The sequence below is a fragment of the Cebidichthys violaceus genome, unplaced genomic scaffold, assembly GCF_023349555.1.
Source record: "Cebidichthys violaceus isolate CVI_PGR_0920_01 unplaced genomic scaffold, fCebVio1.0.p SCAF_2, whole genome shotgun sequence".
In the NCBI taxonomy this organism is placed as follows: Eukaryota; Metazoa; Chordata; class Actinopteri; order Perciformes; family Stichaeidae; genus Cebidichthys; species Cebidichthys violaceus.
In genome coordinates, this window is record NW_027176372.1 from 12,025,263 (window position 1) to 12,043,550 (window position 18,288).

Genomic DNA, 18,288 nt, shown 5'->3' on the forward strand with positions numbered 1-18,288 from the left:
GTTATGTCGGGGAGCAGAATCCTCCTTCACTGAGCTTCAAATTCAGTCAGTGTCACCAAAGTACCGACAGGAAGCCATAACGCACAGTAACTTCCATGTCTGCACAAACAATAGACAACACCATTATGAAAGAAGCTCACCTGTGGCATGCGATCACGAGTGTTTCTCTTATCAGCACGGAGCAGTGCCATTCAATAGGACATTGTGTTTCCTGAATAAAAATGGAAAACTAATCTATGAGCAGAAAGCTAAAAAAAACCACATTTAATATCTTAAAACACATTATTTTTATATTTCATTACAGGCAATTATGATTACAAACACAAAAATGACACAGTTACCGTCTCTTCTAGTTTTGTTATCCACAGTGCCACATGCAACAGATTTGCATGTGCTCAATTATACATTCAGTGTGTGACAAACATGTGCGCTTCCTCATAATGAGAAGGAATTATTTATAGCATGCTGTGCTCTTATCATTTGTCGGGCCCAAAAGGTACAAAAAGATTGAAGTTCAAGGACACCCGAATTTGTCCTCCCTGCAAGCTGTTACCTGGACAAACATTCATCATTCAAGCACACAACTTCACCGCATCCAATCCAATCCCCTCTCCACTGCAGAGGATTAATTGGATAAACGAATCTCTGCTACATTATGTAAGTGGCAGGTCTGACTGAAATGAATATTGCACACAAAGATAGTTCACTGATGTGTCTCAGTTTGCACGAGTTTAACGTGCCTATTTAATGCATGACCCTTCAGTTTCGGCATGGTCAAAAAACAATTACTTGGCAAATTATTGTTGCACAAAAAAAGGGAAATATTCAACAGTGTCTTTCCATAAGATAATTATAATCTGAGGCCTTCATTAAGAGCTTTGTGAGTGCATTTGTAAACTCGTTCTTTTCAGGACTGTAATTCATGCTGCACTGGTGGAGCTTCTTAATTAACACCTACTCCAGCCAACAAATAGAAGTGTGTTGGTTGTACTTGCCCGCAGAACAAAACACCATTGTTATTTGTAACGTTCTTTGTGGCCACCTCTTTAAATTGCCGATGACTGTGTCTCCTCTTTTTTTTTGTATTTTCTCTACATATATAAAATTAAAATTATGACCGATCTGCTTGTGTTGCTTTGCCATATTATATTATATATTTTCAGATAAGTTTCAATTAAGCACCATCCTGACAACTGTCTGACTCTTTATAGTAACTTTATGTAATCATGAGGTAAAATCTATGCATTCTACCACTGTTTAATTAAAGAGACAGTGTATTCCTTGTGTGCGTGTGTGTTTGTGTGTGTGTGTGTGTGTGTGTGTGTGTGTGTAAGGTTTAAAAGTGAGGCGGGAGGAGTGGCACCTGGCTTCTTTAGATAATCTATTCAAGGCGTTCATGCTTCATTGGGCCCAAACCCCAAATACTTGTCTCTGGAATATGTTTATCAAATGTCTCAGTGTTATCAGTCACAGCTGCAACAAACCATTAAAGTGTGACAATTACATACTGATCACAGTGAGCATAGTTTTTCTTGACCTTGATGTTGTAAAATGTGTGGCATCTGCAAGTCGTCTTAAGCTGCTATCTGAATAAAAGTCTCATCTCAAATGTCAGTGCTGCTTGTAGTTGGATGTTCATTACATATTAATAAAATATGAGAAACTGAAGCCACAGCCAGCTCATTGGGTGTGTATGTGTGCACCTGATGCACCAGCATGTATTTTTTAGGGGAAATACATTGAAGAATAGAGTCACGTGATTTGAAAAGATTTAATAATAGACCAAAGGTAAGATTTTCCCCAAGTGGATACATATTGCTTGAGGATTAAATCCTTAACCTACATCCTTTTTTTATTGTGGTGAACAAATGAAGTGTAATGGGGGTTATGGCATATTATGTATGATCCCATTATTCCAAGACTGGAATAATGGGATCATTTTTTGATTAATTTGGCTTGTGAGTTTTGACATGGTACAGCTGGGCAGTATTAGAAAACTGACAGTGACACAATTACATTTCCCTACAACAGAAAAGAATTACAACCTCTCACCATGATTAACACGGTGACAATATGGTTCTTAGTGTGTGTTCCCTGTTTAGATTACCTTAAATGAGTTATTGATCAAACAACAGTGAACTCAAAGTCTAGACACCGTGAGAACTGCTGCATCAGGATTAAATGAGCTCCTCACTTTTGTCTGCAGAGATCAAAAGCGCAGAAAAAATATCTCGGGAAGAAAAAAAACGGATACATGTTTCATGAGCATATTCAAACATTGTCAGAAATATTTGTAAGTGCCAACAGTTTAACTTCCAGGTTTATAATTTCTTCAGACGACATGTCAAGTAGGTAAAACTGGTGTCCCGCAGCTCGGCCTGGCCGTACACTAGATTCATGGAAGCAACTATTAATCCATATATGGGCACGTACAGTTGGTGCCACGCCCAGAACACCTCCTCGTTTGCGGGCTTGCTGTGTCCTGTGGTCGCCCTGCCCCGCTGCAGGAAGTTCAGGAACTCGGTCACCGCCCCAGCCCCCCCCTCCGCCTCATCCATTGTTGGGCAATAATCTGCGACATCGAAACAATCTTGACCGACATTTTCAGGTAACTAACTGCTGGAGATCACTTTAGGTCTCTCTTGTATCTACTTTTCGACATTTCTTCGTGAAGAAGTACCGTGCGCGGTTATAGGATCGCAACTCAACTGAGGGAGGAAAAGTTTTGAAGCAAGGAACTCCGTAATTCCCATTCCTCCATTTTGAACTTTTAAACTACAGTTTTGTCCGTTGATTGTTTCCAGTAAGTTTACAACGTTGCCTTTCTACTATGTTTATTATGTAGAAGAGGTCATTGGACAGCGCACTAACACGACGGTTCACGCGTTTCGCCGCATTAAATGAGGCTAATCGAGATAGCGTTAATGTTTGTTGTGTCGGCTAGCATTAGCATTAGCAAGTGCCGTGTTTGGACCACTGTACGTTAGCAGGTAACGTGAATACACCGTACGTTAAGCTAAAATGGCTCAAATGTTACTGATTAAATATTACTAATAAAACGCCTTTTTAAAATCGGTTAATTTAGTCAACAACTATTTAACCCGCATAGTCTACTCGTGTACTTATTTAAGTCTCATTTAACGTGAACGTGTCATTAGTTCGTGTGGTGAAACCAACATGTATGTTATAAAGTTAGCTAACGTTGCAACAGGTGCAACTTAAGCTACTTAACTTTAGCATTACTCTTCGGTATTAGCGCCCAGCTAACGTGTGTGAGGAGTTAGACCCACACTAGTAATTAGTGTTAGCTTTAACGTGTTATTATTCTATTTAGGGCGTTTCTATTTCGGGAAGGACATTTCAGTTATCGTATACTACACCATTTTGCTGTTGCCCCTAGTGCAAATGGTTTTATGTCAATATGCTGAAAGTTATAGTTTATATTACTCAAATCACATGCAAGTATCGTAACACCCCCCCCCCTCCCCCCTCCCCCCTCCGGTATCTGGCCTTGCAGGGAGTTTTGGTTTCATCTGAACAGATTTTGAGATATCTGGCTCTGAGACTTGTGCCACACCCATAGAGAGGAGGTGACACATGCAGGTTCCTGGTGAACGTTAGTTTGAATAATCCACAGACCAATTCTAGATGAAACAGTTTCTCAGCAAGAAGCAGTTTTGATGGACGTGGTCCACACCTCCGCAAATAGCACTGACACGATCTGCATGGTTAGACACTATGTTGAGGTGTGAAGTGACCTTTAGAATTATAGTAGAGGAGAAACCTTGCAGTGGCTGTAAGTACTTATAGTTTAAAGTCTCTGTGAGTTGTAGGGAAGTGCTTGTAGATTTATGTCCACGATGAAATGAAAAGACAATCAGCATCCATCCTTACTGGCTGTCTTTTTTTGGATTAAAAATTAAAAGGCACCATAGATCATAGCAAGTATACCACATCCTAATGCAAACATTTCTCTGGATTTTTAAGGCTAAATTGAAAGCACACCCATTTTATAAATATCAGCTCAATATAATAACATTATGTTGTCATCATTCAATGTCCTCCTGTTGTTTTTAATATTTCAGCCTCTTTTGTTGACTATGTAGGTTAGTGGCTGTCTACGACATTCTTCTCATAATACAGCTGACCAACATTTCAGTTGAGGCCCCTCTTCCCTCAGGGCAGGCTGAGTGTCGGCCCCTCCCTATTAGATAGCTAATCAATGGAGTTGCACTCGCTGCCTGGAAAAAAAAAAAATCTAAATTTGGCCACCGTGTTACTTTTGGCTTTCATTCTGCGAGGGATGGAGCGCTGCTGTCCCAAAGAAAGACCTTTGTGACAAAGATGTTTGGTGCAGTCTAAATTTGATTTCATCATTGCATCCGAAGAATGAAATTGACTCAGCCCCGGTCATCTGTTTCAACTTTTTTTTTTCTTGTTTCTTCTTCTTCTGACTTTGCCAAATTTTTATGCCCAGAATTCTAGACACCATGACAAACATCAACACCGCTAACATCAACTTTAAATGGGACCCAAAGAGTCTAGAGATTCGTACTCTGGCTGTGGAGAGGCTGCTGGAGCCCCTGGTCACACAGGTAATGTAAAATGTAAATCTTTTATTTTGAATAATAGGACGGGGCCAGATAGCTTGTAGGTGGAATGACCGCATGGTCTTTGTTACAATACGTACTATGAAATACATGAATGCAACGCTATTAGCAAGTTACATGTTATCCCGGAGCTGCTGCTTGATGAACCGTTTTGTTCCCCTGACGTAGGTCACCACTTTGGTAAACTCCAGCAACAAAGGCCCGTCCAACAAGAAGAAGGGGCGCTCCAAGAAGGCTCATGTTTTGGCGGCGTCGGTGGAGAACGCCACCCAGAACTTCCTGGAGAAGGGAGAAAAGATTGCAAAGGAAAGTCAATTCCTCAAGGATGAGCTTATTGCCGCCGTGGAAGACGTCCGCAAGCAAGGTATAGTGAAAATGCATATTGCAGCAGTGTGTGGTTCCCAGCGTGTACAGAGTGCATCTTTAGATAGGAGGGCTGATAAATAAATCATAAGCTATGTACATATCCTCTGCCCCGGTGGAAGACTTTGAAATAAGAATATGCTTTGGGCCGGATAGATTTCGCTATGGGGGTATTTAGAGGGCCTATTAATAGAGACGTTTCATTTAGGCATGCAAACGGTTAACATTTTATACCCACAATACACTGTCATCTCCTCGCCCTCTCCAAGAAGTCACAGTTTATATTTATATATATATATAACGCAAAGCCTTGACCTAAACCCGGTAATATGCCGCCTCTGTGTTTTACAAAAGCAAATGAGCTCAAACAAAAGTTGTCTGTATGTATGTAGTCTAACCAGTTAGCTTAGTTGGCCATGTAGCTTTGATTTGATTTAATTTAGCAATCATTTGTAAACTTCCCCCATCAGCAGAGGGACGGGATGAATGAGTGACACTCACTGATGTCTGTTGTTCAATCTTTCTAAACTTCACTCAGTATCGTGTTGCCAGCAATGTCATACATTTTAAATTTGTGTCCATGAGATATTATTTAAGTTGATATCAGAACTTTGCTGCTGTGAACATTACTGTTGCTGCTCTAGAAACAGACGCAAATATTCAGTAACGTAAAAGGATGAATAAGAGTATCCATTAAGAACCGAACCGATAAGGGAGATCAATAACAGTTGTTGATCAAATCCTAACGATACCCAACCCTAGCATTGAAAAATGTACAGTTAATATTACTTATGTTTCTGTTTTACATGTTTTAAGATATTTTTTTCTGATGCAATGTACATCTAAAAATGCTATCGCTGACATCACGAAACTGAGTGAAGTTTAGAAAGTGACCGTCGGACGACATACAGACAGCTTTTGTTTTAGCGTGTGTGGGTGGGGGTGGGGGTGGGGTGTGGGTGGATGGCTTGAGGAGCTTAGTCCCGATGCAGAGGAATTGTGCGCTGCAGCATGATAAAAAAAAAAAAGACTGCAAAAAGTAAAAGTCCTGATAAAGGAATCGATAACTTTGGAGCCTATCAATACTCTGGTCTTAAATGATTTAGCACTGCTGCCCATTTAATCCGGGGTTTGTGCACCCGTCCCTGGTCATTTCATCCATCTAGATTATGAGGCGGCGTGGTGGTGGTGGTGGTGGTGGTGGTGGTACGAGCTCTGTCTGGCGTTCTGTGAAGGTTATCTGCTGGGCTGCTTTAGTGGAGTACCAGTTCATTGTGTGACAGAACGAACAACTTGTGCATCTCGAGACCAAAAATCTACCCTCAAATCACCAGCCAATTACCCAATTAAATTACAAATTGGATTGCGATAGCTGATTCCATCATCTGACAACCACAGTTGCAAATCTCATTTATTCCTCTTCGCCCCAGATATCCGACTGTCTCTTGACACACTAGCGGACCACTGAGACCAGCGAGCTCAGACTCCAGGGTGGCTGTTACCGCCATGTGAAGCGACATCTGTGTCACTGTGTCGTTTCTCCGCAGATGCCCCTGGATGTGCCCCCCCCCCCCCCCCACCCTGTTCGAGCTCTGCTCTGAGTGGTTGGGAGGTAGATGACATGTCGCTAGATAGCCCGCGCGGTGCTCAGTGCCCAGGAATGTTACTGTAGTCGTGGTAAGCTGTCACCGGGCCGGAATCCACTGACTGTTGTTAGCTGGTGCCTGGGCCTGGCTGTCAGCTATGCCACGCTGCTCAGTGGAGCGTGCCTAGACTGATAATACGGCTATTGAGTAGAGTAACACCCTCCCACCACTAACCCCCTGGATTCAGAAAGCATTTTCCACCCAGCTGTGGCTTACCAGCTGTTTTAAAATGGGAGAAGAAACTTCTGACATAATCATTAAGATTGCCAAACAATGCATGTCATGGCTACTAGTTTCTTTTCTTTTTTCTCAAATCATTTGAAATGAAATGGATGTCGTCGTCCCCCCCCCCCCCCCCCCCCCCCCCCCCGAGTAAACATATTTTCTGAATATTTAAAGTCCTATTTGATTTACCACATGCATCAGTATAATCAGTAGACTTTTCTCTGAACACAGCTGTTGCTGTCGTCCTTGTTCTCTCTCTCTGTCTTGCCCTTCCCTCGCTGTCTGTGCCTTTTTGTTGGGCGGCCTTATTGTGTGATATACATTTTAATCATTTCATCAGGCACTCTGTCGGCCGCAGGTGAGCGTTAGATGGATGGAAGTTTATTAAAGGAGCACTGATCACTATCTGGCCCTCTGAAAATGGCCTTATTGATTTTGTTCACAGGGGGGAATAACAGCCTGGAGGTGCGGACTGTGTTTGAGGTCCATGTTGTCGGTCATTTGCACAAAACTGCTTTTAGCTCTCTGTCGGTGATCGCAATCTGTGTGAGATCTCTGTTCCACAGGTTTGAGAGGGCAACTTTTTTTCCTCTTCAAGTCACTGCTTTTACTGAATTTGAAAACGAACTGAAAAAAAGAATTTCCTTGCTGGAATAAAGATGGTTGATTAATAGATCAACCAAAAGGGAATCTACAATTTATATAATCATTCAGTCATTGAAGTAATTTCGCTTGACTCTTTGTGTCTCAATGTGATGATGTGGTGCTTTACTCTTTTTCATATCGCTGTAATTCAAATAGCAAAGTTGCTTCAGTAAATACTCGCTGGGTTGGTAATGATGATAATTGGTAGTTGCAGCCCTGTTGGATGAATTTTTAAAAATGGTTGTGTGAGTTTCTCTGTCTGGCAGACTAGAGTTGCCTCCATGAAACCATCTTTTTAAGCTTTGAGTCTGTTCCCTCTAAACGTGGTTCTGCATTGGGCTGTGAACGTTGTCACAGCAGTGTTGTGGCTGAACAGGTCTACCGTTGTCACTTCTGTCTTTGTTCCTCTTATTTGTTCTTTTTCGTCTTCAGCTTTTAATTTCAAGTGTCTTCAAAACACTCGGTATGCATAGATGTGCTGACAAGCTAAAGTAGAAATTTGAAGGAAACCTTCCGAGCGTACAGTAAAGGAAATTGTTATGCCGTGGTGTTACTGAGGAATCGGAATGACACTGAAATGGCAGTTTAAAACTGTTTTATAACTGCTAAGCATTCGAAAAGTCTTAGAGTTCTTGTTTTTGAAACTCAGGGGACATCACAACGTTACAAAGTCTTGTCATCGATAGATCGTTTGAAGTGCAACACTGCGGGTTCAGTAGTTTTCCTCTGGTTGGTAGCAGTGCACACATCTAAACCTCTGATTGTTGAGTATGGGACTTTAGAGTTTCAGTAGGTAATTGTTGAAGAGCACATATTGAACTGAAAGGGCTGCTGGGCATGCATGATGCTGGTGTTGGCAAAGTTCGGGGGTGGGGAGGTGTGAATGGGGGGGTGTATTAGCAAAGAAAACACTATTTCTCAGGGTTTCTCACAGGTTGTCAGTTTACCTACCCTAAGAGGGGGGGGGGTTTCTGATGGCGTCTTATTGATGTTCAATTTACCAAGGCGAGTAGCTTCTGTTTCTCTCTGTCCAGTCAAGCCTCTAACGTTAGCTCACACCTTTTAAACAGTCTCCAGCTTGTTGCTACTGATTCACAGAGACTTGAACTCATTTGAGGTGTCTAACAATACATCTTGATTCATAATTGAAGGCTTTATTACCAATATCTTTATGCAATATGATGCTGGTAAAGAAAATAAAAAAATAAAATATATAAATGTAGTTTTTCGCAAGTAAGAATTAGTATTCATTGCATTAATATGTCCAGGATTGAATACACAATATAAAAAGTAAATTAAAGTTCTTAAATGAAAATCTATATAGCTACTAGTTGCAAGATATTTACTCAATGTGTCTTTTTTTTTCCAGTCATTATTTTCTTGATGACAAGATTGATTCCACTCTGTATGTTAAGTGCGGAGCTGGAGCCAGGCGACAGATAGCTTAGCATAAAGATTGACTAGCATGGCTCGATCACAATCTTCTCATGAGGGTGAAGAGCAAATGTATTGACTTAACTTCACTGCTATTATCTAAGCACATCGGTCAGTTGACAAACCCCAATTTTCAAAGCAAATGCTGACACGTTGATTTTAATTTGCAGTATTATTGAGAGTGGACATGAATGCTACGGCTGCGTTAAAGCATGCAGCATCGATCCGAGTCAGCAGACTCGGACATAAGCCGTTTTAAACGTAGCCTGACTCTTCACTGTCCTGTATGAAAGGTACAGAGAGGGAATTGAGGGGGACAATTATGTCTGCTCAAGTTAAAAATGTTCCTACTCGAGTGGATTTATGTAGTTATTCTGAGTTGCATGACTCGATGAATGTTAAGACACTGGGGGCAGAAGATGGATGGCTTGAGGAAAATAAGAGAAACTGGAGCTCCTGATAAATTAGCGAATCTTATCAATGTGAGGTGTCACGCATACAGTCGCCTTTTGTTCTCACAGCAAACCTCAGCTGGGGGACAGAAGCACACAGGAAACATTCCAGAGGTCAAAGCCAAAAAGTCACTTAACATTGTATCTAAATCCAGAATCCTCCTTATCGTGGAGTGATAAAGTTCCCCTGACACTTTGACATTGAATGGAAACAACCCCACTACTGCACTAATTCTATTCTGCACCGCTCACGTATCCAGTTTTTAAGATTTAGTTGATATTGCTATTTCGCTGTGTTGTTTTTTTGTTTTAGGATTTTTCATGCCGCAACATTGTGTTAACATATTGTCTTTGAAAGCATCCATAATTGTCTAAACAGCTTACCCTGTTTAGTTTCATTGTGGTTGGACCCAGTTCCAGACCTGTGCAAACTAATAGCAATGCCCCCCCCCCAAAAAAAAAAATCTATATTTCATTCGGCTTTTGAATCTCCAGTACACACAAAGGTGTTAAAAGGCAATGTCTAGAGTTTGAATTGGGCCGTGCCTCCACTGGAGTAAACTATTTACGGACTTACTGTCCTGTTCATAATGTGAGCTTACAAAGTCTATTTGTGTGCCCAGTCGACTGTGCAGGCCAATCCAATGTAGGACAAAGCATGGTGCTGGACCAACCAGACACTGAGTCCTTTGTCGTGGCTTTGACCTCCTTCTTTTTTATTTTTTAGAGGGCTGTGTGTGCATGTCAGTGTGCAAGCAGCAATTATTACTGGACATTGAAGAGGTGTCTGAGAGAGAGAGAGAGAGAGAGAGAGAGAGAGAGAGAGAGAGAGAGAGAGAGAGAGAGAGAGAGAGAGAGAGAGAGAGAGAGAGAGAGAGAGAGAGAGAGAGAGAGAGAGAGAGAGAGAGAGAGAGAGTCTTTGTTGCTCTGTGTGACATGTGCTGGCCCTAAGCAGGCGGGCAATGCGTCACAATGTTGCTTCTCTCCCGCACACTCCCCGCACACTCCTCTTTGTCTCAAAGGAAGACTTTTACGCAATTAACTTGTGGCCTGGAACGGACTGACTGCTGCAGATTACCACCACTACTACTACCTGTGTAGCCTAATACTACCTTTACTACTACTAGTGTAGCCTAATACTACCTCTATTACTACCTCTACTGCCAAAACACATTTAAACAGGAAGAATGTCTTTAATTAAAAATTTTAATTATTTCAAACATTTTATATTTATGAAAATTTGCAATACATTTATATTGAGTATTTTTTGTGCCTCATATTTCCACATCACAACTTGCTGGTGAGGCACATGCCTAGATAATTTAAATATGAACAGCTTCATAGCAGGATATTTGTTGTTTGATTGTAGAAGAAGAGAAAATGTTTCCTTTTCGTAGACAACCAGGGATTAAGTACACAGTTTAGCACTTTAAAATCTGGTTCACGGTGTTGAACAGTTGCCGTTTCAAAAGTCTGTCTTTGAACCCGTCTTCATTTGAAGTTCCCGTTTTCAACCTTGAAGTTACAGCAGATCTTTTGTTTTGTCTCTCCTGCTCAGGTGAGTCCATGCGGCAGGCTTCTGGAGAGTTTGCAGAAGACCCGTGCTCCTCAGTGAAGAGGGGCAACATGGTCCGTGCTGCCAGAGCCCTCCTGTCGGCAGTCACACACCTGTTGGTGCTGGCAGACATGTCTGATGTCTACAAACTTCTACTGCAGCTTAAACTGGTGAGACAGTTATATTCTTATGGATAATATACACACACGCTTAGAAAATGTAATTATCGACTGGATGGAACAATGCCGTACTCCCCGCTATCAAGAACAGTATTATCAACTGATTAGTTATTTGAGCACTGAAATTGCATTGATGGTCTATTTGCACATAGTGCATCCTGATACACCGCATTACGGTGTTCATTATAGCACCCACGTGAGTTTGAGTAACTCCTTTTTAATAAATGAATACATGAACCTACATTTTGAATTCCTCTTTGATTTTGCCTCAGCTGGCTGGAACGCTTCACCTCTTGAAACATAAGATGACGGGCTGCAGCAAATTAAAACAGAGCTTGATTTGATTGCAATCTTGAAAATGTGCTCTTTGAAAAATCTTGGTGTGTTAAGCCCTAGTGCACTCCTGGAGATAATAAAGCAGTGCAAACAGTTTCCCAATGACTTATATTTTAAGAGTTATAGGTTAATGTTAATTTTGTTTAAATCGTCTAACTTGCCGTAAATAACTGTTTTTCTCTAAGTATTGTCTAACTTTTTTCTTCAGGTGGAAGAAAATCTGGCAAAAGTGCGTAATGCAGGAACGGAGCAGGACCTTGGGATCCAATATAAGGCCTTAAAACCAGAGGTGGATAAGCTGAACATGATGGCCGCCAAGAGACAGCAGGTAATGTACAGTTAGCAAAAAAAGAGACATGGAGGGGGGGGTTGTGGGAGCAGAGGAGGCTGATGGATTTAATTGGGTTGAGAGGTTATCGAGTACCTGAATGGGTGTTAGTGGTCTTTTCACTCATAACAAAAATATGCTCTCGCAGAGCAAATGGGAAGTGAAACAATAAGAGGGGTGCAAGCATGAAGAAGAGTGCCTCATGCTTTAGCTGGACAATTAGATGCAGTAAGCATGAACAATCTTCTTATTACCAATTGCAGTGAAGTAGGCCAGGGGTGCAAGAAAACAGCATAAAGGCCTGGCTCCAAATGTGACGGAACCCATTTCCTTGTGAAATGGCACATCATTTTTTTCTCCACTGTGATAAAAGTGGTCGTCAACATTAAAGCGTGTTTCATGACTCCATAAGGTTCTTGGTGCAGATCTAGGAGATGCACACCCCTGCTAATAAATGGAAATAAAGAATGCTTCGTTAATACACATTTTATATAATTTTACTTTTCTTTTTCAACATTATTAGTCAGAATTATCATTAAACTAACTGCGAACGATTAAGTGTATGTTTTAGTAATGTTTTTACAGTGTTTGTTAACTAATAGCTTTACACAATACTGTCAGCAACATCAAGCACTTCAATTCTAAAGTTAAAGTTGAATGTGAGAGTATCAAATATTTATTACACAGCCTCTACTTGGTTAAACCTGGATCTATCGCATGTGCACAAGCAGTGTTATAAACAGTATAGCTTTGTGCTGGATATTTGTCTGATATGCAACGTGCCACTGAGAACAATGGCAACACTACAAACAAAAGCTGTGTTCTAACATTTGGTTTCCATGGCTTCAAACCAACTTTCACCACTAAATCACTAAGCTGGTGTCAAAGAGTTGAAGCAGTGATGAATACCAGCTTCATGACCAGACAGCTCTTGTTCTTCATGTCCTCCTCCTTTGAATTGAAGACTTGCCAAAATGATCACTGGTTATCTTGTGATGAAATTGCTTTTTACTTGTCATTGCACTTTTTTATGGATAGCAAAATCTTTTTAACCAAAGTGAATTCCAGAAGGTAATGGGGCTTAAAGGCCATTGTTTTCTTTCTCAGCGCATGTCTCAAGCAATAGAGGAAAAAAGCCCTGAGAGCGTTTCACTTGGAGAAGAGTTTTTTTTTTTTTTTTTTTTAACGTCATAAGTCTATGCCAGTGATCTCTGTCTCTCTCCCCCCTCTATGAATATATATTTGCAATAAAATGCTGAGGTCTGAATAGCAACACATTAATTTGCAAAGGCATATTATAATGGCCTGATTATGAGTGTGTTGTGTTGCCGCAGAGGACAGAAATAAATCTGGGTCATCCAGAGCAAAACTCTGTCACACTTAGTGTCTCTATAAGGGCACGTCAGGCCCATTCTGAATCCAACGTACATCGCCACCCTGTATGTACTCCCTCCTCCAGTCTAACCCTGCTTTTTTATTTTCAACTCGCCCTGCTAGGAGCTAAAGGACGTCCACCACAAGGACCAAATGGCGGCTGCTCGCGGGGTGCTCCAGAGGAACATCCCCATGCTGTACACGGCGTCCCGGGCCTGCCTCCAGCACCCTGACGTGGCGGCCTACAAGGCCAACCGTGACCTGATCTACAAGCAGCTGCAGCACGCCGTCTCCGGCATCTCCAACGCCGCTCAGGCCACCGCCTCCGAGGACTCTGCGCTCAATCACCCGGCAGGCGGCGGAGAGCTCGCCTACGCCCTCAACAACTTCGATGTAAGTCCAATGATTATGGCTCCGCTCCCAACTATTTATTTACTGAGATGGATGAGGGCGTGTACAGAAAGTTTGGTTAGGTCAGATTCTTAGTTTGTAGAACCTACCAGCTGAATCATAAAATGAACAAAACCCCTGAAGGGGTTGAGGTGGAAATAAGGACAAGATATGTGGACAAATTGGGACATGGCTTTGAGGTACATTGAATATGTTCTTGAGTCACGACCACTTCATTCCTTGGGTTTGCTTCTATGTCAAATGAAGGAGATTTGCACACATCTTGTGGATAACTGGACCTCTTCACTGCTGGTAGACACTGAGCTCTGCTCGACTGTTGGTTGGTTTTAAAGAATCCAGCAGATGCATATTTTATCCTCGGCGTTATTAGAAATGGATGAAACTGAAATGGTACCATTTCATATTTTCATATGGGGAAGATGTGAGAACATGCACTATATGGTCCTTAAGATGCAAACAAAAGTGTCCTTAATTTTGACATTTAGAACAAGGAGGAGCTTTAATCCAGCATCTACTCCATATCCAGTGTATTTCTAAAATCCACAGTGGACTCACACAAACTTCATTTAGTTTTTAATTGTTTTTGCTATATTCCCTTGCTTTCTAATTCTTCATACAGCTGTGATGGAGTCAAAACTGCACTCAGCCTCAACCTTAAAGTACATTATTATGATGTCCATATGTATTCAATAAAAAATATATCATAGCATTAACAAGAATGTGAAACAAAAAATGTGTATGAAGCGTATGCCGTTCTAGTCGTCATAATATTGACATGAAACAACATCAAGATAGCAGCTGGAAAAAACAATGAGCTAATCATCTAAATGCTGCCCGCGGTGATAAATGCAAAGACAATTAACTTGATTCCATTTTATTTTTTTACTACTGCGTCTGACTTGCAAAGCACCTTTTCATTTCCAGATTCGTTAACATCCAGACCGCTTCCAAAGACACTGAACGGATCCACAATGACAAATGAGATGTTGATCAGTGAGCTCTATAGAAGCACATGCTTTACTCATCGTGTGTTGATCAGCTATTTAGTCATTTAGCAAGTAGCCATGTGTAACGTGACGTGTTAATCCTGCTGTGACTGCTGTTTACCCACAGGATTGATGCAATCTGCATACTCATATTTTACGTGCCTGTGGCCGCATGACGCACGGTTAAATTAATTACTCATGACCTTTTTGCATGCATCTTAAAGGAGGTTATTGCAAATCAAGGGCTTTTCTTTTGGTGGAGCCTGGGATGGAAGTTTGTATGTGTTTGACATAGACCATAGGAGAGCAACTATTTGTAGTAAATAGATGTTTATAATAATTAATTGATAGGCTCTCTGGCGATTTACCGGATGCCTAGTTTCACACATGAAATGTGCATTTACACGTGTAAATCCTCCATGCACGTTGCTCTGATAGGATCTATGTGACTTTCACTTACCAGGCAATGCTGCTCTCTGAAGTCAGCTCATCTGCAATCCCAAATTATATGCGGACAATTTGAATTTGTACAGTTTACTTATGTAGGTTTCTTTTTTTAAATGTGATTCTTGTCTCTGACTTCAAAGCCTATATGATCGTAAAATAGAAACCTTTATTGAACCAGGAAGTCTTTTGAGATAAATGATCTCTTATTCACGAGTAGCCGGGCCAATAGGAAATAGTTGCATGCTTGATTTTCATGCCAAAATGCTTTGCCCTGTTACCGTCAGTAAAACTGCTTCGGTCCTCTATTTGAGTCGGTAGCTCTTAGCAAGACTAATGAAAAATTTACTTAAGCTAAGCTTTTTTTTAAGTAGCAAACGTGGTATTTAGGCATTCTGCTTAAAGCGTCCTTCATCAACATTTCTTTTATATACTGAGTATATAAAAGCATGCCGTTATAGCTTCCAACAAATTTGCGTTTTTAGCGAAGCGATATCCCTAATGGATTGAAGAAGGGAAAGTTAGTGTACTTTACAGCAGTAACAGCCCCATGTGTGTTGTTGTGTTCAGTAACGGGCTGAATGGATTACAGTCATGGAAATGTATGCTGCACATAAATTATAGAAGCATTTCTCTCTGACAGAGGGCATGTCAACTGATTAATCTCCATAAAACATGTGTCTCTCAGATCTGTTGCACCATTGATTATTTCACAGGGAGCCGAGCAGAAAGTCTCTCCCCAAAAAACTTAGATGCAAGCCTTTTTCCCAGACCAGCTCCTTTCTGGTGCCCCATTTCAAGTGCAAGGCAAAAAAAAAAGCAAATGAGTCAAAAGAAACAACAACAACCCCAATCTCTCTCTTTTTCTTCTTCCATGTCTTTCTATGTGCCTGTTGCCATGGTGATATGACATGCAAGCAGAGGAGGTCAGATGAGACGGAGTGGAGGGGCGGGGGGGTTGGAGGTGGCTTTGATGGCGGGCGGGCTGCCTAATAAACCATATTTCTATCAGAGGAATTGTTTTAATTTTTTTGTAGCAACAAGGCATCTGTGGAAGTCTGCCATGGGGGGGATTGGCTTTCTTTTAGCTGCCACGAGCGTCACGGTGATACCTTAACCCTCTGCAGCGCCTCTCCAGCATGTCAACTAGTTGCCTCTCTCAGCAGGCTGTGAAATCAGACATCTAAGTGTTCTCTCTCGTCCTGCAGATATCAGAGTACAGCGGTTTACTACGGCACTCCTGTGACTCCAAAGAAAAGGCAGCAAAGGCTATAAAGTCCAAATCCTTTCCACATAAAGGATTATATATTTATATAATTACATAGTCATACGCACATCTGTTGCCTGAAATGGATCTTGTAGTCTACGTTGGGACTACTGCTTTCTTTATGATTCATTCATCGGGTCCTTGGAGGAACTTTTCTGTTGCTGCGTTTTTACTGGTTCAGGTGATTGGTTACACGTTGTAAAAGTGAAAAAGTGCCTTTTTGAAGCTGTATTCCTCTTGAATAAGTCGAGGAAGTGATTATCAGCAGAGCGGAGCAGCAGGCCGAGCCTTAAAGAGGATATAGGAAAAAACTATTTCACCAGTGCTCTCTTTTGTACTTTGGGACTGACTTGGGTTTTTTGGATAAGTCATTGTCCTTTTGTCTACCTGACACAGATGAACAGAGGCCACTCCCGAGTTCAATTTAGAGAAGCCAGTTGTTATTTTTGAAAAAGCCAATCATATTGTTTTTCAGTGGAGTGTGTACGTTGCACTAAAACAGAGTAACATGTTTGTTTCCTGTTTTCGTGCTCTTGCTCATCAGAGTTAGAGCGTTTGGTTAAATAAAGAAAATTTTCCTTCGGTTTAAATTGTTTTGAAGCGAATGGAGCACACTTTGTTTTTTTCGGAGCGGTCCCCTGGGATCAGACTGCCGGCGCTGAGGTTTGCACCGGCTGAAATTGAGTTTCTACACCCGCTAACCGAGGGTCTGCTGAAGGATGTCACTGCAACACAACGCATAGACGTCTTCTTCATAACGTCAACACTGTTACTACTTCACATTCTGTTGATGTTGTTTAAAACACAAATTCTGGCCTTATATTACACCTTTAAATTACGTTCTTCCCTTCAGCTTTTTCCTGTCAGTCTGCCTGTCGGATTTCTCTCCTTGGGCTCGCAAACGGAGAGATCCGTTTTGGCTTTTTGTTTTGCTCCCTGTGTAATTTCCCCTCTGACCTTTTTTTTTCCTTACAGAAACAAATCATCGTGGACCCGCTGGCGTTTAGCGAGGAGCGCTTCCGTCCCTCCCTGGAGGAGCGCCTCGAGAGCATCATCAGCGGCGCCGCCCTCATGGCCGACTCTTCCTGCACACGTGATGACCGCAGGGAGCGCATCGTGGCCGAATGCAACTCTGTGCGCCAGGCTCTTCAGGACCTTCTGTCTGAGTATATGGGCAATGTAAGTGTCTCACCTTTCCATTTCCTACACCCACTCTGTATGCTTAACACAACAGCTCTATTGATTGAACATTCATGATGTCTTCATTTCAGCCCAGATAAATGTAGAAGCACAACTAAGCATTGCCTCCATGTTGACCCTAATGAATACATACTTTTTAGATCAAGTTAATCGGCTTTACAAATACTGTCATAGTTGAGGCTAGGATCCAAGGGAATCTTACTGTACCTTGTTTTATGTCCTAAAGAAAAATATCAAGAGTCATCTAATTCTTAACAGATTCTGTTCTCAATATTTATTTGTCTGCAACTGATTTACCTTAACTTACCTTTACTTACCTTGTGTTGAGAGAGTTAATGTTACTTGAGAACAAATGAAAATCCCTCTCTCATTGTCTTCATAAAAGCACCATCCTGCCCATTAAATGACATAATTAATCTATGGAAATTAACTCCATCACTACCTCTGAAAAAAACTCAATATACAGGGCTGCAACCAACAGTCTCTCTTGGTAATCATGTCTTTGTAGTTTACATATGACGCTACAATCAACCATTGGTTATTAAGCTGTACAATGCTCAAACAGTAATGAGCCAAAATAACAAAGCCTCACTGGTGTATTTATGGAGAGGGAGTCTTTCCTCCATGTCAAACTGTTGGGCTCTCTGGGACACTATTGTGCTTGGGACCATTTTTCAGTTCAGGCAAATGACTGTGGGTCCACTTCAGTGCCTACTGTGGATGTAGCTTGAAAAAAAGAAAAGAGAAGTGTTAGGTTAATGCTATTTTTCTCAATAACATTCTAGTGATTTGGTTCTTACAGCGCATACTTAATACTATTCTAATAATAATAT

General features: G+C 41.3%; 1 protein-coding gene across 2 annotated transcripts in view; it reads left to right on the top strand.

Annotated features, from left to right (window-relative positions):
• Window positions 1–2,511: 2,511 nt before the first annotated feature.
• Window positions 2,512–18,288, top strand: part of ctnna1 (catenin (cadherin-associated protein), alpha 1) — a 73,277-nt gene continuing 57,500 nt past the window's right edge. Inside the window, exons 1-7 of one of the 2 annotated variants that reach the window (XM_068714440.1) lie at window positions 2,512–2,608; window positions 4,478–4,595; window positions 4,779–4,974; window positions 10,934–11,100; window positions 11,654–11,773; window positions 13,271–13,540; window positions 17,231–17,434. In XM_068714440.1, the coding sequence (XP_068570541.1) occupies window positions 4,491–4,595; window positions 4,779–4,974; window positions 10,934–11,100; window positions 11,654–11,773; window positions 13,271–13,540; window positions 17,231–17,434 (1,062 nt within the window). In that variant the 5' untranslated portion in view covers window positions 2,512–2,608; window positions 4,478–4,490. The other variant, XM_068714441.1, reaches the window with a different exon arrangement.